General features: G+C 36.0%; 1 protein-coding gene and 1 pseudogene across 1 annotated transcript in view; one reads left to right on the top strand and one right to left on the bottom strand.

Annotated features, from left to right (window-relative positions):
• Window positions 1-20042, top strand: part of Pxdnl (peroxidasin like) — a 479241-nt gene that overhangs the window by 443103 nt on the left and 16096 nt on the right. The window contains 3 exon segments of the mRNA XM_087185725.1: window positions 1206-1413; window position 3222; window positions 19339-19453. Coding sequence (XP_087041851.1) covers window positions 1206-1413; window position 3222; window positions 19339-19453 — 324 coding nt within the window.
• Window positions 14819-14941, bottom strand: LOC147830191 (U4 spliceosomal RNA; annotated as a pseudogene).

Raw genomic sequence — 20042 nt, forward strand, 5'->3', positions numbered from 1 at the left:
TCAATGGTTCCCTTGGCAGGGAACCAGGGACAGAGATCCTTAATATAATCAAAAAATTTCAGCAATTGTTTGACTGTAACCTTTACCCCTCGTGCCTGTAATGTCTCCTTGAGACCTTGCACGAACAATTCGTGCTGACTAATGCCCTGTCCCATAATCGCTGTTCAACTTACCGAGGTGCGAAAAGATGGCAGGTCTACGTCAATTGCAAGCCTCTCCTGTGTCGAGTGTGCTCTTTGTTCCTCAATCTTAATCTTAGGGCCCCTGAGCAGCGTCCTTCACTGGATCCCCCGTTCTCGGGCCCCACGTTGGGCGCCACTTGTCCCGGCCCGCGGGTAAGTCAACGAAGACCCTAGAGGGGGAGCGAGGATGAGAGGGGACGGGGGACACGAGAGATGGAGACAAGACAGGTTTCTGATCAAGTCTCGTTTATTGCGGAAGCTGCTACAACATATATACCGTAGGGCGAGAGGGGAGGAGCAAGAGGAGTGTACTGGGGCTACTTCCTTGTTGCCGGGTAGATCTGCAACAAGCCCGGGCATGTCCGTAATAGGCACTCAAGAGTGCCAGCGGGGGGGGGCAAGGCCCCCCACATTAACATATGAATTTGAATGTACACAGCTCAGCCCATAGTGCTATGCTATATGAGTGGCAACAAGCCTTTTTTTACTTTTAATTTGCTGTGTTATACCCAGAATGGAAAAATGGCTTGGCATGTGGTATTCAATATCGATTGAATGAATTAACATAAGGCCTCACTTTAATAATCTATTTTTAAACCACACTCTTTCATTTAAGATTGAATGTGTTTATTCTAACTAGTTGGTAAATGTAAACAACTAGTTTATTACATATAAAAGATGATATTTTCTTTTTATGCAAAAACATCAGTCTTAAGTTGCTCAGACAATTTCTAAGGCCAGTTTATAAAATTTAAATTTTTTAATCTACTTTTTTGAGAACTCTCTAAAACTTTGAATCATTTCCTGAAACTTGAATAGAAAATGGTAATTAAGAAGTATAGGATTTCAGAATTTTAAAAATATTGGAGGGGATTAAAAGTATTCTGTATTTGGTTGGAGAACAAGCATTATCCCTTCAATATGTTTTCTTTTTGCTGAGCTCTTTGCACATTGTGACTGAAGTGCAGCTGAGTTCTCAGGCCAGCAACCCACAATGCTGTGTCTTTCTTTGTTGACGACCAGGTTCTGGTATGAAAATCCTGGAGTGTTTACCCCAGCACAACTTACTCAGCTGAAGCAGGTGTCACTGGGCCGTTTGCTTTGTGACAATGGTGACAATATTCAGCAAGTCCAGGCAGATGTCTTTGTAAGGGCACAAAACCCACAGGACTACCTGAACTGCAGTGAGATTCCAAAGATGGATTTGCGAGTGTGGCCAAGACTACTTGCTGTGAAGGTCAGTAATGACATAAATGGCTCCTTCCGGATTTACATGCATATGTGTTGATATGTTGTTTTCAATGCCAAAGATTATGCAATTTAAAGATACACAAAGAACAACCCAAAACTTTCCTCTGGAAATCTGAAGAATGTTGATGGTGAGGACTCAGGAAGGACAGAGACAGCCTCATGTACCCAGTTTCTTCATCTCATGCCTTCCAAGCCTGTTAGTGTGGAGACGGGGTTGCTGGAAGAACTGGGCAATTAATTCTTACTGCTTTTTGGATTACTCCACCTAGATCAAACTCTAATCATTTGCTATTGGGGATATACACTTTAGGAGGCTTAGCTAAATAGAGAGAAAAGGAAAATCATAGTAACAGCTAATAGACTATTCGTTCTCCATATGATGTTGCAGCCATGTTAATTTTAAATGCAAGTAGGTCATAGTGCTGGATGAAACTTTCTAGTGAAATCACATAATTTTTGACATCTAGAATATCATTTCTTCTTTTTTTTTTGGTACTGGGGATTGAACTCGGGTCCTTGTGCTTGCGCAGCAGGTGGTGAAACCACTGGGCTAAATCCCCAGCCCCATAGAATATCATTTCTTATAAGCCATACTCTCCCTGGACACTTTATAAACATCTGTATGGTATTCACAAAGAAATCTGTGTTCTATCCTCTTTTATTAGATGATGAGGAAATTATGTCTCAAAAATATCAGATGACTTGCTCAAAGTCCAAAAATCAGTAAGTTGTATTCCTGGGCTAGGGAGATATTTGTGTGCTGACACATAGAAATGACCCGAGAATATGTGGTTCTGGAACTGAACACACTGGCATAGTCATAGTGAGCAGGTGTCTGCCATACATCAGGTGTTCATTGCTCCTCTGGCCCCTCCCAACACACAGGCCACCATAGTCCCATGCCAAAGTGTATAGAAATGATGGACCTGCAACATCTCTGGTTTCTCTGAGAAGGAAATGATGGTTTCCAACATAATAATAGTACCAGGGGATCCACTGGACAAGAGAGGAAATTGCTAGCCCTCAAATAACTGAGTGGGGGAAGCAGCTGCTGGAAATATAATAGAATGCTCTACCCAAAGCACAGTGACATCAGAGTCATGACTGTTTTTTTCTTTATGATGATATTTTTTTCAATCAAACAAAAGTTATTTGATATCACAGGGAGGATCATATTCTTTTCCTCATCTCAAGTTCTTAGTGATTAGTTCTGGGAATAATGAAATACTTCTAAATCTCCAAATCACAGGAAGTGGGGAAGAAACATAGAAATCACATGGATGGCAACTAGTGCCCGTCTTTTTATTTTCCCATAGTGCCCTTCACACTGGACATTCTGGCCAACAGGCAGGGGCAGAATAAGTGGCATGGCAGAGTGAATGCAGCTGTTCCCTGTGCAGATGCACAGACTTAGTCCAGAGGCAAGGAGTGTGGTCCTTAAACCTACATGCACCATTTGTAGGTTTTCATACCTCTAACCCTGTGATAGGTGATTCATTTTACTAGAGACTCACTGGCTTTAACTCTTTCAAGGTAGGTATAATTTTCCTTGTTTTATGTATGAGGAAATAAGGTTCCTGCAAGCTAAGTACTTGTTTTAAGGTGCCACCACTGGCCTGCAGGACTCTGCTCTTTCCCTCTTCCTCCACTGCCTCCTGATAGTCCATACAAGACAGGCATATGTCCCAGAGACAGTGAGCAGGGGCTCAGGGAGAGTGGTCCTGGGAATTGAGCTCCAGGCCTTTGTACTGAGCTACATCCCCAGCCTATTTTTCAATTTTCATGGAGGGTCTAAATTGCTAGGCTTGCCTCCAACTGGTGATCCTTCTTCCTCAGCTCCCAGAGTGCTGGGCTTACAGATCTGCACAGCCATGGTTGGCTTTGCCTTCTCTTTTCTTGTCACTGCTCCACAGTGGAGGGAAGAAAGGAGAGATGCCCAGATTAGGCTGAAGTGCACCAGCATGGGCAATGTTTGTAATGGAAAATGTAATGCCAGGGTTTAATAAGCAAAGAGGAACAAGCTGTAGAGTTTCTGAATCATTTTTATCTTCAAGATCTATGGTATCAAACTATACCAACAATGGTCTCTTTCTAAGACTGTTTCTAAAAATCTTGAAGCTCACTAGCCAGTAATAAACATCTCCTGCTAATTTGGATAGGAAAATTTTTTTGTTTATTACACTATCATTCTCAAAAACACCCTTAGTTTCAGGAGTCATGTTGGTAGAAAAATGACCTAAGAATATAGCTATGTTTTATGTTTTCTGATCTTAATGTAAGGAGTCTGGAAATGTTTATAATGAGAACGATTATAAATGGATCCATGTATATTTTTTCCATATGTTTGACTAACAAGCAAGCATTTGTCAGAAAACAAATTAAGGCATTCTTTAAAAGAAGGGACTTCAAATAAAGGTGTTCAGTAAATGCTCAAGAGTGGACCATTTGGCCAGGGATTTAGCTCAGTGGTGGCTTGTGTCACAAGCCCAAGGTCCTGAGTTTGATCCCCAGTACCAAAAGAAAGAACCACTTATCTATGGCTTGGGCGTCTTACATCAGTCAACAAAAACATTACTGTATGTAATTAGCATACATTGCTGACTGAATCTTTCAAATCACTGAGGAATTAGTTTGTAGATTGTAGCTCTGTAGTTCCAGGTCAGTCAAGCATTTTTACAGTGTGAGTTAAGGCAGCTCAAAAGTGCTGTCATCAGTCAGATTGTTTCCACCCCTGAGACCTGAAGTTGTTATTTTCCAAAAGTGAGAGGAATATTTTGCTTCTTCTTCAATGTCTCTTTGACAGAAACTCAGAAATAAACATCACTCTTCAGTACATATGTCTTTGCCATGGTTTTATTCATGCTAAAAAAAATTTAATTTTCACTCTTGTTTGCTAATCTTATTCTTGGGTAAAAATGAATACAATAATCGTGTTTAAGTCTTTTAGTTGTCTTAACTAAATGACTTATCCTAATGACATTATTCTGGAGAAAAATAAACATCTCTGTTTGGGAATTAAATAGCCATTCCAGAAGTCCTAGAAATTTATCATTCTTAGAATGAAAGGTTTTACTCAACAGACTTTTTAATGTTACTTTTACAAACCAATTTTGTTTCAACAGGTCTGTTTCTTCAGTTGTTTCTCATGAATAATAAATAGCCTTCTGGTTAGTATTATCAGGATACTCCAAATATGACTTTAGGTGTAGTTTCAAAAAATCCTGGAAAAATTCTTCTCTTAAATGCATGAACATTGAAATTAGCTTCTAATCTCTTCAAAGCAGTAATAATGTAAATAAGTTTTGGATAATAATGCAGTTGGATCTGTGAATCTATGAGCTTTGCGCCTGTCTGCAGATTCAACCAACTGCAGATCAAAAATACATGATGGCTGGGGCTATACTTCAGAGTTAGTGTTATGGCTTGTGTCTAGATATTTCCCCTAAAGCCTCATGAGGTCCTAAGTGGGCTTTTTGGAGGTGGCTGGATCTAGGGTGTGTGATACTGGGATCAAGGGTGTGATGCTGGGATTGATTCATGGTGTGATGCTAGGATTAAGGGTGTGAGTGCTACCCACCCTAAGGGCAGGTAGCCTGGATAAAAAGTAAGAGACAGAAGGAGGGCTACAGCTTTGCTTCTGCTTCTTCATCGCTTGCTGCTTGCTGCCTTCCTGTCTTCTGCCTGTCATAAACTGTTTCTCCTCTGTGATGCCTCTTTGGCATGTCACCCTGCACTGGAGCCAGACAACTATGAACTGAATCCTCTACAGATTGTAAGCTGAAATAAGCTTTTCCTCCTTTGAGTGTTGAATATTTTGTCTCAACAACAAGAAAAGTAACTATGACAATTAGCACACTTGCCTAGCAGGTTTGATCCCCAGGAACAATCATGCGCATGCACACACACACACACACACACACACACGCACACGGAGAAAAGGAAAGCAAAATCACAGTAAAAATATTTGTCTTTACTGAATATGTGCAGATTTTTTTCTTATAATTATTCCCCAAACGATATAATGATTATAATAACTACTTATATAGAATTTACATCTCAGTAGGTAATATAAGTAATCTAGGCATGATTTAAAGTATACAGGGGGATGTGTGTATGGTCTGCCATTTTATAAAAGGGACTTGGACATTCACAGATTTTGGTATCCATGGGGCCCTGGAACCAATATCCAAACATACAGAGGACCAGTATTTCATTATTATTTGTAGGTAGAAGAAGGCATAAAACCTAAAGATGGAGTTGGTATTTGTGTCTCTTATTTATAGTGCTATGGGTTTATGTGAGCATGAAGTGGAGAAACTATGGTGTTGAGGAATTGAATTTTGTTTATATTTCCCATAACATTCATCCAGCTTTATGAGAATTTTACCCATGAATTTAAAATTTCTCTTCACTGAAACTGGAAATGATTGGAAAATAGTACGCTGAGAGTTTTTTCCGTTATGCTCTAAAATAGTTGCATTACTCCATCTAGTTATGTCTCGTTAATACTTTAAGTACATTTCTCCAAGTCATTCCATATAAAAATATAACTCCTCTTACTTACTGCTTAATGAATGAATATTGTATATGCCAAAATTTATGCAGCCATACTTTACATACATATATCATTGCTTATATTTTCGTTATCTACTTTCTTCCAGAATTCCAAAGTAAAATCACTGAATTAAAGGATATGTGTTTTCAATTTTTAAAAAAGATTTAGATTTATTTCTGAAATGGAAAACTTTATATTTCTATGAACAATAATATCAATACCCATTTCTTCAGTTTTTCACCAATAATTGATATCATAGTTTTTTTCTTTTTTGATAGTTGAGTGAGTTCAAATGTAGTTATCTTAAATTTATTTTTTGTTTTCTCTTCCCTGTTAGTATGCTTCAGCAACCTTTTCTATGGTTGTTAGTTTTGGGGGCTTGCTTCCTTGTGCATTATAAATTTATAGCCTTGAGCCTTGTAGCATCTATATGAGCTTTCTGCAGAATCTCCATGATAACAGTGATGAGAGTGATCCTCCCTGACTTATCCCTGAATTGAAATTATTTTATCATTTTACCCTGCAGCAACATACTTGCCATTTTGTGTGTAAATTTCTTTATAGTTAAGTAGTTAAGTAGGTTTCTTAGTCCTATGTTTCTTATCTTTAATAGGAACAGCTGCTGCCTTTCACCAGAATGTGTGAAAGCGTGAATGTGTATATGCACATCTGAATATATGTATGGTGTGTACATGTATAGGAATGCTCTTGTAAAGCTGCATATATGGGTAAACAGTATATGTGTATAGTACACATGAATTCATGCATGTGGTATTCATATACACATGTCCATATATGGTCACATATATGTATACATGGATGTGTGCAGGTATAGGCATGTTCATTTTTGTACATGTGCAAGTATGTGATGGAAATGTTCGTCTGTACTGCTTATCACTGTTTTCTCATTCTGTTTTCTTTTTCTGAAACGTGCTATTCTGTTTTGCTTATTCTTTAGTTTTATCCTTGAGTAATGCTTTCAAAATGGGTAGTTCTGTAAAATATTCTGCAAAATATGCACTATACTCTTCTCTCTGAAATGTAAATGTGTTCTCAGATGTATTTTTCTCTCTGCAAAGTAAAAATGAACAAGATTCCTAGAAGGTGGTTTTCTTTTTTGTTCTTTATACAGGCATCTTCTCTGATATCCAACTTCTTACACTGAATTTAGAAGATTAAATGTCAATCTGTTTTTTTCTCACATTTAATTAGGGTTTTCAGATTCTCTATTACTGGGATCCTATGAGATCTTTTTGCTTGTTTGTTTTTCTCAGAGCTTCAGAACTAGATCAGATTATTCCTTTTGTCACCTTTCTTATCAACTCCACCTTAAACTTTAAGAACAATTTCAATCCACAGATTACCATTTTTCTTTAACAAAGGAGAATTCATCCTCTATATTCATTTTTGTATATTTGTATGTATCCAAGTATTTCTCATTCTGAAGCTTCCTTTATTTGGTTTGTAGATCTCCAGCATTGATCCTCCAAATCCTGTTCCTTTCCTCCTCTTTCATATTTCTGACTCTTTTAAATTTTTTCACTTCATGTTCTGATGCATTTTTTGTACATGATCACTAATAACAAATATACTAATTACTCAATGGGGACAATCTCTCTTTTAAATTTATCAATTGAATTTCTTAGTTCCAACATCATCTGTTTAGGCTTTAGTAAATTGTTCTCTGCAGAATCTCCAGTGCCTTAAAACCTTAATATTATTACTTGAGTCAGGTGTTCTGTCTCTCTGCTCTGTGGGACATTCTTTGATTGTGCCCTCCTCTCTCTGGCTATTTAGTTGCTTGAATGAGCGTTTCCTTTTCCTTTCATGGATCATACTGTAGCAGGTGACCACCATAGCACAAGCCTGGTGGAGGGTGAGAGGGTCGCTGGACCAGGCTGTGACATCAGCCATCTCCAGGCTCAGGGCAGGAAACAGCCCAACTCTTCAGTTTTCTTAGTCTTCTGAAAAGTGGAGACACTAAGAAAGCTCTTAGAATGGATACACTTAGAGCAGACCCTAAATAAATCCTAGCAGAGATGAGCTGCCTTATGTCTGCAGTCTGGTCCATGCATGGCTCCTCAGAGCTGTACCTGCATCTGGAAATTGCTCTGTGATTCTTTCCCGCCGTCTCGGCGCTGTCGGGTCGTTCCTGGCACAGCATGGTCACCACGTTCCCACATCACTTGGCTGGGTGGAGGGCTGCCCCTTGGGGTTGAGAGTGGAGAGTCAGGCCCATGTTCGGCGTGCCCATCTTTGGGGTGCTGTACTCTGGAATCCCAGGGAGCCCCATGTCCCCTGGCTGCAGGTCCTGAGATGCTCAGGTGGAGATCTTTTCTCTTGCCTTTCGTCCAGTTGCATTCTGATCAGGGTTTAAGGCCTTTGGAGGAAAGAGGGTATGCAAGCTTTCTTGTATGACAGCATTAACCAGAATGTCTGGTTGTTGAAGGTCGCAGAAGTTCCTATTAATCATTTCATGCACACTGTTGTGCAGGCTAAAAATGTGGCCAGGAAAGCTGAGAGAAAACTAGTTTTGATCTGAAGCTAAGGGGAAACAGAGAATTCTGTAATGATACAGTTTTCTTTGAAGACAGAAAGAGCTCTAACAAAAACCTGTGGGATTCACCTGCAGGCAAAAGCAAAACAGACATTAACTGTTTACTGTATCATCTGTCTGGGTCCCGTCCTCTCCAGTCTGGGAAAAGAGAAGATGTGAATCCCATAGGCTCTCAGCCATGGTTTCTAATAGTTCATTTCATATCTTGTTCAACGATAACTTATTAGGACTCAATTTTAATATTGTCCTAAGTCCAAACTTACGACAGGTTTCTATTCGGTCATTTCTCTTCTTGTGGAGAAGCATGGGATGATTGTTATTCTCCTTTGATGATGTCACTTTTTTTTATTGGGAAAGGTTCTCTCCTTTCCAATGACTTTTTTCATTTGGACTAAACAGACATCTCATGAACTCTCTATTTTTTCCCCTGTTACATGATTTAAAGTTGATTTAGTGTTCTGACTTTTTTCATGTTAATTCTTTTCTTGGAACATGATAGCCTATTGAGATCTTTATTAATAAAATGTGATGTTCAGATGAAGCATAGTTATCTAAATGTGTTGTAGATTCTGGACTAAATTGTACAAACTGGTATCTCTTCCTTTTCAAAACTAAATTTACAGTCTTCTGTTTAAAAGAACACATAGTTATTTTCTACAAACTCAGGAATCTTCCTTCCTAGGCATCTCATTTGTCCCACTATGCTATCATCAACTTCCTGCTTTTGCCGATACTATTTTAACATATAGAATTAAACTATCGGTTGTTTGCTGTCTCTGATTCTGTTAGTATTACCAAACTGCATCACACATGTGTGAACAAATAAATGTAAATGCACTTAATGGAAAATCAGATTCTCTCCACTAGGATAACTTTCTGCAAGAACAATGTTCTAGATATTCCTTGTGTAATTCTGAATGATACTCTTTGTCTTTGGCCCATCCTGCAGTGAACTGGAGGCCATCCTGGGAATCTAGCAATTTGCATAGGTATTGCTGTCAATAGTACCAGCGTATTCAGAAAAGTCTCAAAAATAAGATGGGAGCTCTACATTGATTCTATATATAAACTTTAATGAATTAGATGGATGCCCTTGGTACAAGTTATATGGGAGAAAACTGAGGTACTTATGATTTAGTACTTTCATACAATACTTTGGAAGGATTAAGGCAGATAAAGATGAAAAGACAATATTCTAACTTATAGAAGATTTTGGATTATTTAAACTATTGTCCATGAAAAGGTTTTCATTTTTTCCTAGTATATGAGAAAATGCCTCTCCATTGACAATATATGTATCTACATAATTATGTCAAAGCAATTTATAAGTTTATTCAAAGTATATATAAGCAGTTGAGCAGTTGCAGGTAACTATCAGTTGAAGCAATTACTTGAGCTAGAGTAATTTTTTTTAGCAGAAAAAAAGTCATTAATCAATGCTATAAGTATCAGGAAAGAGTGAGTACTCACTGAAATATGAAGAAAAGCAGGAGGATTGAATAGAGGTCTAGACAGACTCTTAGCTGTTGAAGTAGCAACTATCAAAGTTGATTGATTGATATGATTTGAAGGAAAAAGAAAGAGAAACCATCTGAGGCAAATACTAAATATATGACCAAAAAGCCACACAAGTCAAGACTGGCGAATGGTGGAATGAAAAAATACATCATTGGATTCCAGTTTCCAACCCCTATCCATTAAACTACATCATAGACATCTCATTCAAAATGCATTGAGGTATATATTTAGGCAAAATTTCCTTCTCAGATTTAATTAGCTTGAATCATGTAACTATATCAATGTAATTTCTCACTTTCTGTTCATGGACTTTGAAACTTATCATGGTTTTGGGATTTACTAAGAACCTCCATGATGGTTTACTCATCACTTTAAACCAGAAATGTTTTCATTTCTGATTCAAAATGTGTAACTAAATCTGTTTGATGTTTTTTGTATTGCTTTACTTTCATAAAATGATAATTACAATCCCAAAAAAGAAATTCATAGAATTTTATTTTACCGACTTATAACATAAAGCAAAAAACCCCTCAACTTTTCTTTGAGATTTAATATTTTACATTACTTAATGTACTTTACAAAATATAAAACATTTTACATTTAATACCTAGGATTTTTTCTTTCTTAATTATCTTAGTTACAGGTTTTCAGAACTAGAGATGACCCAAGAGATCATTTGATTAAGAAATACAACTGTTTCTTTTAAGATTAGAAAGCAAACTTGGAAAGATTTAAGTGACTAACTTCAATTATTAGCAGAAGGCTAAGACTATAGCTCAATAGTAGAGTGTTTGGCCATCATACATGAAACCATGGGTTCTACCCCCAGTACGGGGAAAAAAATCCAGCAGATGTAGGGGTAGAACTCAGATTCTCTACTTATTATCTTTCTTTTCTTTCTTCCTTCCTTCTTTTTAAATATCCCATTGTGTAATCTCATGGCTAGTTTTCCTTTCCTTCTACTTACTATAACTTTAATCTCTTTTACCTGTAGTAAATATGGAAAGTCTTCTTTTGTTTGATGGCTGTCATTTTTAGAATTTTATGCTAGTAAATTACAAATCCAACAATCTTGACATTTTATGATCAATTCAATCTAATTTCCTATATCAGCTAATCAATACATTGAGCCTTTGCATAATGATATTGTAGGGCATCACAGATGCAATTATACCAGAGTCAAATATTAGCAACCTATTTATTTCATCAATTAAATGTAATTAGCACATTTGCTTGTGTCATACATCAAATAAATCAAAATGCTACAGATAAAATTGACTTTGCATAGAGCATCCATTTCCTTGAATGTTAAACAGAAGATGATTTGCTCTTGATTTTTTTCAGAAAAGAAAAATTATTCTTAATGCAGGTGGTACATTTCCTAAGATAAAACAAAGGATGTGCTGAAATACCATGCCACTCAATTAAATGAAATTCCTTCAAATAAAATAATTTCACAGTGTCAACAGATGTATATTTTCTACTGGAAATTATGGGGCCATCTGGTCTTGTAATTTCCAGCTGCTTACTTCTCATTAAGTTTTGCCTTTAAAGCATCAAATAATTGTAAATACAGTATATTTTATATAGAAATGTAAATATATTTAGGTTTACTGGTGACTTTCAAATAAATTGTACTCATGTTTGTAAACTAATGAAATTTTAATTTCTTCCATAAGAGACTAATTTTACTGCCATAATATTTCATGATGCTATGGTTGTTCAGTGCTTAACTTATAAAATGCCTTCAAAGTATTACTAAAGAAGCAAAATTTCAGCAACTCTGATAAAGCTTTAATGAGCCAATTAAGTTGAAACTTGTCCTCAGGTTTGTCTCTGAAATTTGTTGCTATTTTGATAGAACACCATAAGGACATCTCTGCTGTTCTCCTTTTTTCCTTTAGTATATGATTCAAAAACCTTGTTGAAATCAAGGTGAGGACAACATCACAGCAGGAGAAAGAGCACTAACCAGCCCTCAAATGATTGTAAACAGAATGCATTCAAAAAATGATATAGTCAGTAAGGCAAACTCTACTGATAACATCAACCTTACATGATATATAAAGCATTCTCTTGAAAATTCATTTCTCATAACATTCTGAGAAGAGTTACCAATGAAATATAGCGTTCTTCACTTATTTAATATCCTAGGGAAAAATTTCCTATATCAGAAGCAGGTAATTCATAACCAATGTTTCCTTAAGTTGTTTAAGTTAGAAAAAATGGTGTCAATATTAGAAATTTACTTTTCCATCAGATTCAGGCCTGTAATGCTACAAAAGTTTGAAATATTTATTATATTTATAATTATTAATATTGTCTAAATATTGGTAATTAATCAAATTTGGATTCAAATATTCTCTCATGAAATGTAAATTATCTAGTAAAAAGAGGAAGGATGGCCTGTAGATTACTAGGGAAATCAAAAATGCAGAAACTAAAAGAAACATTACATTAAAGAGCCATAAATAAAAATTAAGGCAAGCTAGGAAAGCCCAGATGCAGTTGGTGTTTAGATGCATTAATAAAATTATTAAAGTTGAGCATTCTTAGATATATCTAAAACCAACTTTTTACATCATTGGTACGCATGTAAGCAAAATATTGAGAAAAGTCAAATATAAATGCATAAGTCAAAGTAAATCAAGGGCACAGAACAGAAGTGGCAGTCATAATAGTAAGGAAAGGTGAATTTAAGGAAGAAAAAACATTAACTGAGGCAGGCAGGCTTGCTTTGCTCATGTTTGAAATGGCTAAGCATCCATTTAGCATACATGAATACAATTTTATTGTCTTGCTAAATCCCTGAGGCAGCTGTCAAGCCAATTAAGTTGACAATTAATCTTAACCATCTCACAGATCAATTTTTCCAATGTTGTACTTTATAAGCTAAAATTAACTTTAGTTTTCAAGATTCATGGAGAATTTTCAAAAATTGGTGAAATGCCAGGTCTTAAGGACCTCTAAAATTCACAAAGTAAGTTTCAACTGGGTTTCAATCTTTTACTACAGCACTAACCTAAAATTAATAAAATATAAAAAAGAATTTTTATTCAGATATTTTGATATAATGATCAAATACATATTTTTCTAGGAAGGTAGTGAAAATTAAGTGGAATATTTAAAAATATTAATGAAAATATTTGTATATATATTTGTGTGAAACAGTTACTTTACAGAAACTAAATTATAATCTTAGGTATAAAATGTCTTCATTATTAAAGATAATAAAAATAAATTAACAAAACATGCAGCTGAAGATGTTAGAGAAAAGAGAGCTAAATAAATAGAGGCCATGAAGTAGTCCTAATAAATATAGGATCTGAATTGAATACATCTAATAGAAGGCAAAATAAAAGATTGAGAAGTAGTAATGTAAAAGTAATTATGTTAGTGTAATATGTTACATATATATGATATTCAAAATATTTATTATATAGAATAATAAAAATATTTTTCTAATGATGATAAGGCTAAATCTCAAATGAAATTAGGAATTAGAAAACTTTATAGCATGTATTTTCCTTGGGGCTCTGAGAATTATGGATGCTCTTTAGTTGTTTTCTTCTCTGTAACTTATTTCCAAAGTTGCATAGAAAGAACCTTTGTAATTTTTATTTTACCTCAAAATTAGAAATAATGATTTTATTTTTTAAATTTGAGAACACCAATCTATCAAAAAAGGTAAAATTTGTGATGTGTTCTATATTGACAAACTAGTACATCTTTTGTTATGGGAAATGTGCTCCTGATTCAGAAAATGAAGCCAAATGCAAGACAGAAAATGAATAGTTGGTTGTTGAGGTGGTCACACCCCAGTGTAACTCCTATGCAGGCACATATATTTTTTATAACCTCCTCCCTTTAGTGAGAGCACTGCTGTTATTTGCTTCTAACCAATAGAATATAGCAAAGGAAAAATCAAAGGATGCCACTCCCATGGTTATACTGCATTATATAAGACCTTGCCTTTCCAGCTGGAGTGAGAAAAGTTCTCCTGCTGTTCGGGAAGAAACAAATACCAATACTGTGGACTGTTATGGAGTGGGCCGCATGGCAGGGAACTGGGAAGCTCCTAGAGATTGTGCCATCAACATTCAGCCATGAGGGAATGAGTTCTCCCAACTACTTTATCTTCCCTAGTCAAGCTTCTAGATGAGAATGTAGTTCAGCTGACATCTTGATTGTAGCCTCCTGAGACTGACCAAAGACCCCAGTTCTGTAGTGGCTGGAATCCTGACCCATGGAAACTGTGAGCTGCTCTATGTATTACTTTGCTAAGGATGCTATAACAAAATACCCAAAACTGGATGGCTTAAACAATACTTTCTTTCTGCTCTGGAGAATAGAAGTCCGTGGTCGAGATTCTGGCATGGCTGGTTCCTACTGATAGTGCTGAGGGAGAATTTGCTTCATGTCTCTCTGCTAGTTTATGGTTTTCCTTGACCTCTTCTTTATTGCTCTGATCTCTGCCTTCATTTACATATGTGTTTCCTGACTACATGTCTGTGTCCAAATTTCCCCTATGTATAAAGGCACATTAAATTAGGGACCCACTGAATCCAGTGTGATTTCTGTTTCACTTATTACTCTGAAATGATCACATTTCCCAATAAGATTACATTTTGAGGCATTGAAGGTTAGGATATCAACATATAAATTTTTGTATTTTTTTTTTCAGTACCAGAGATCAAATTCAGGACCTTGCATTTGTGAGGCAGGCACAGTGCCACTGAGCTAAATTCCCGGCCCTCAACATATAAATTTTAGAGGGAACAGTTCAATCTGTAAAAATACATTTGTGTTGTTTTCAATTAGCAATAATCGCGCCTCGGATAAACCTCATTGGCTACGACAGTGCCACGGCACAAAGCTTGCATTTGTTTTAAACTACCGTGTTTGTGGTAACTTGTTACATGTAAAGTAGGAAAAAATGAAATGGCAAAAAGAAAATGAAGAAATATCAAAAATTTACTGCTGTGGATCCCCTTTGTCTGCAATACAGTTCACTGGTCTAATCCAAGTGAAGTATCACCTAGAGTTACAAGATGTTAATATACTTGGTTCCTTTTTAAGAACAAGGAATATTTTATTACATTGTACTTAGGCAATATAAAACCACAACATCGAATACACTTATTTTGAAGGCCTCCCTAAAATCAATTAGCAGTTTTTTGGATTTTCTTGAAATTTTTGTGCTTTTTCTTCTTGCAAGCAAAGAAGAGGTGCTGGATTAGTTCCTAGTTTAAGTGTTCCTCAAAGGCCCTCATGGCAAAATCTTGGTCACTAGCACGGTGCTATTGGGAGGTGGCAGAAACTTTCGTAAGTGTCCCAGTGAGAGGTCTCCAGGCCATTTGGGGGTGTATCTTTCAAGGGCATTATGGGGTCCCTATCTCTTTTTCCTTTAATTTTCTGGTCATGGGGTGAGTAGATTTGTTTCGTCTTGTACTCCTGCCGTGATTGACTACCTTGACACAGGCCAAAGTCATGGGACCATTTAATCTGGGACTAAAACCTCCAAAACTGGAACCCCAAATAAATTTCTCTTTATACGTTGATTGTTTCAGGTATTTGTTATAGTGACAGAAATCTGAGTAACAGAAAATTGGTACCAAGAAGTAGGATCATTGCTGTGACTGTACCTGATGATGTGGAAAAGGCTTTGGAACTGGTTTACCAGAGGAGCTTGATAAAGTTTGGAAGAGCAAGCAGAAAGAGTTTAGCATGCTCTAAATTTAACAGGCAATTCTGGTGAGGGACCAGAAGACCAGAATGCTGACGGAAATGCAGACAATAAATGCTGATAGGAATGCAGACAGTAAAGGCCGTGCTGATGATGCTTTAGATAGAGTTGAAGATTCTTTTAAAAATTAAATTAGAAGCCACCCTTGTTCCATCAAGGCAGAGTTTGGGCACACTTATCCATGCCCTGAGACTTCATGTGAAGCTGAGTTTAAAGGTCATGGGCTTGTTTAACTGGTAGAGGAAATCTTGAGGCAATGCATCATTGAGGGAGTGGTATGAATATAACCAGCTGCATCTAGCCAGATTTACAGTGAAACTTAGAAGCAAAAACAAGTGCAGAAGACAGATTTGCAAAGTATTTATGAGTGTATTCCATATTTTCATATACAGGACACACACACTTATGAATATACACACATATTACTATTTTTCTTGGAAATCAGTCATATGGCTTTATCTTCATCCACATCTCCTGTATGTATCTTGAAACACTCTATCTGCTTTATTTCATGCCCCAAGTCACGGGTAGACCAGAAATTTGACAGTGCTTTTCAGCCAATCTAAATTTAAGTCATATCCTTTTACCTTTGATATAAATAATACCACCATTACTTTTCAAGTAGAACAAGAGAGAAATGTAGGAGTTTATCTTGTTACTTCCATTTTTTCCATTTTGAGCTGTAGTGTACTGCTAGGAGGTTGCAATTTTGAGCTCAAATGTGTGGATTCAAATCTGGACTCTTCTGTTGAAAATAAATAGGACTTTGGACAAGGCATGAAATCTCTCTGGGCTTTTGTTTCCTCAAGCAGAGTTAAGAATGGCAATCATAAGTTATTGTACACTTTCAGGGTAGATAACTCATACGAAGCCTAAGAACTGATCTTGAGTACATGTAAATGCATAAACATACAGAGAGAAGTACGTTTCATTCATATATATATATATATATATATATATATATATGCATGTATAGGTATAAAACCAAAACATGTACCATATTAACATGCTATTTAAGTTCAAGTGTTGTTCACTTAGGAGCCAAACATTAGCAATCAAAGATGTTCTGCTTTTTTGGAAGTAACTAGGAATAAATACCAAGGAGAATTTTAAAAAGATATCTGAAACAGAACATCTTAACTGTCATGTTAAAAGAAAGATACGTTGTCATTGTGGTGCCCTGTGTTGTTTCTGTGAACATGTAGCTCTCTATTAGCCTGTGACATTGTATATACCACTTTCTGCTCTTGAATTTAATGGATATGACCTTGTACATTCTTTTGGTGCTTAGAAATGAATATATTCTAAACTTCCATTTTTCCAAAAAGTAAATGAGAGACAATAGATGACGAGAGATTATCTGCAGTTCCTTTTCTGTTTTTTCCTTTTTATATGGATATTGGAAGGGAACATATTTGGTTTACCAGGAAACGTTCTGTTTGCTGTGGTGAGCACTGTAAATTCTTCAAAATATTCATTTTCCCAGTGATTTCTTAACTAATACCTTAACAAGTTCTCCGTACATATTTAACAAAGCAATGTACTGTTGCAAAGTAAAAAGTCTCATCACATGATTGACATTTACATTTATTAGTAATATTATATAAATATTTCTATTTATTCTTCTTTTCTCACTCAGATCTGCAAATAAGGATAGGTTGTGATTGTTGATAGAATATTCAGTTGAGGTAATAGTGTAACAGCAGGAAAATAGGAACCTTTGAAATCTCTTAATATAATGTACAATTACATCTAGAATGTCTCTACTACACTGGTACAAAAGTAGCAAGAGAAACATATCCTGTGGCATGCCTATGCTACAATTTCACTGCTAAGCCACACAGGGAAGGTACATGTTTGCTGCCACCATCCCAACTCTGTTACTGAATAATTATTCATTAGAATTTTGTATATTTCACATTGAATTTTTTTCTTTTTCTGGTTTGGGGATCAAACTCAGGACCTTGCACCTGTGAGGTGCGGTGCCACTGAGCTAAATCCCCAGCCCTCACTTTGCTTTTTGATTTCCAGAATCTCTCAGCAAGACTTGCTTCATTAAAGTGTTTTAGATTTGAAATGGTCTAGTCTTTCTGTTAAACTTGTATTTCCAGAATCTCTTATTCCATAGTTGCAATAGACAATGATGGGATAAACTTTGGTGCTTTGGTTTTTCTTCAGTGAACTGTTTTTGAATTCTACAAAAACATTTATTTTATTGAAAATAGAAACAAAGCAAAAGATAGAAGTAGAACTCAAAAAAGAAAACAAGCGAGGAGCTTTACTGATATTCTAGTTATACCAGCTATTATTTTGGGATATTTTAGTTTGAGCCTAAATTGTATAATGCACAGAATATTGTTTTTATCTAATTTTGTAGCATTTGAAATTATTATTATTTAAAATACCATCCTAAATTTCACATTCATGTTTGCTTAATAGTGTACCATAAGGCATATTTCTCTTGAATTTAATTTACATATGATAATGCAAAGATTTGAAGTTCTTTACATCTTCATTAGAAATAATTTGCTGGCGACTTAACACAAACAGCTGCACTCTTGCCCTACTGTCCAATTTGTGCTGTCCAATATAACATCTTCCATTTGACTGCATAGATTGCAGATCCTTTGGAATTGTTATCATATTCTGCTTTGGGGGTGGTTTTCCACTAATAGTGAGGTGTTAGCATATGTTGTGATACATAGCAATTGCATTCATCTTGCCCAATTGGTACATGTACGTATTGCATCTTGATCCATTTTACTCCCCCTTCCTGGTTTCCCCTCTCTGTGAAGAGAAAAGATGTGGAGAAGGAGGATAAATTTTTTTATATGTTGCAGTTTTACCATCTAGAGAGTTAGAGTCTTATATCATTATTTTTCAAAACACCTTAGTTAAAAAACAAACAAAACCAAAATGCCTTAGTTTTAGAGAACATTTGTTTTTTAAAAGTTTCATATTTGCAAAAATTTTTCATATCATGCTCATGATTTCTACTATAATAAAAACACATGACATGCAATTTATCTCTTAACCATTTGAAGTGTGTGGTACAATAGCATAAAGCACATGAACACTGTTGTACACTAGACAGCATTTAAAATACAAATCCCTGGTATTAAGTGTGAATGGGGCAATTTGAGGAGACCCCAAATGTCCAGCATTCCACCTAAAGTGCTTCTGCTTCTTTCCTCATTGTGTCAAGTAAATAAAATGGACCATGTGATTCATGCCCTTGCTAACATTCAGCATCACTCACTCTATGGGTCTTTACAGTTTGTGAAGATGGTCTTGTATCCCACCTACTGTTGTGAAAACAGATTCAGACAAATGCAAAACCAACTGTCTGTGACTGTGGGCACTCAGTGATACTGACCCGACCAAAGGATTCCTTCGCTGTGGCTCTTGCTTTGTCTCTCTGCTGTTTCATTTATGTATGAACACTTCTCTGCCCATTGAAAAATAGCATAGACAGGAAGGTGATAAGTCTTCTCACATGATACTATTGTGGATATTTTTTTCCCTACAGACTGCAGGAGTAGAGGACAGCCCCAAACATCCACACCAGAATCTCAAAAGAGAAGTTCTGCTCCATACAGCTCTCCTGGCAAGAAAGATATGGACTTAAATGATTCCATTAGTGGGTATGTATGGAAATATTTATTTAGGCTATTTAATATAGATTTATTTAAAATATTTAATTTGAGCTTTTAAAAATAGATCCCCATTGCTTTATTTATACATAAGATAAACTACATTCAAGGGAGCAAGCACAAGTCCATTGTACATTTGGGTTCCATTTTATTCTGACACAGCATATCCAGGCCATAATTGGCAATGAGTTTTGCTCACTAGAGTAAAAACTGCACAACATAGACATTTTTGACCACTTCCATGACATTATGGGTATGCGTATTTTTCAAATTAATACAGAAAATCTGAAATAGCATATTGTTTGCAGGAAAGGTGATGCTATTTATGAAGTTAATTTGATCGATTTTAATTTATGAACACTGTATTGGAAGCAAGACATAATTTAGGGCCCATATACAGTATTTTTACTCTTAGAAAGCTGAAAAATGTCAGTCTGACCCCTTGGAAATCTCATAGGACTTCTATGAAAGTTCATGTCATATCTAGTGACTTCTAGAAAGCTTCATATGGTATCTAGTTACTTCTTCACAAAATTTCTCCTCCTCATTGCCTTGGAAGCTTCTAAAAACAGAACTAGTA

The sequence above is a fragment of the Heterocephalus glaber genome, unplaced genomic scaffold (genome assembly GCF_053883595.1).
Source record: "Heterocephalus glaber isolate CG9 unplaced genomic scaffold, H.glaber_assembly_v1.0 deba00000281, whole genome shotgun sequence".
Lineage (NCBI taxonomy): Eukaryota > Metazoa > Chordata > Mammalia > Rodentia > Bathyergidae > Heterocephalus > Heterocephalus glaber.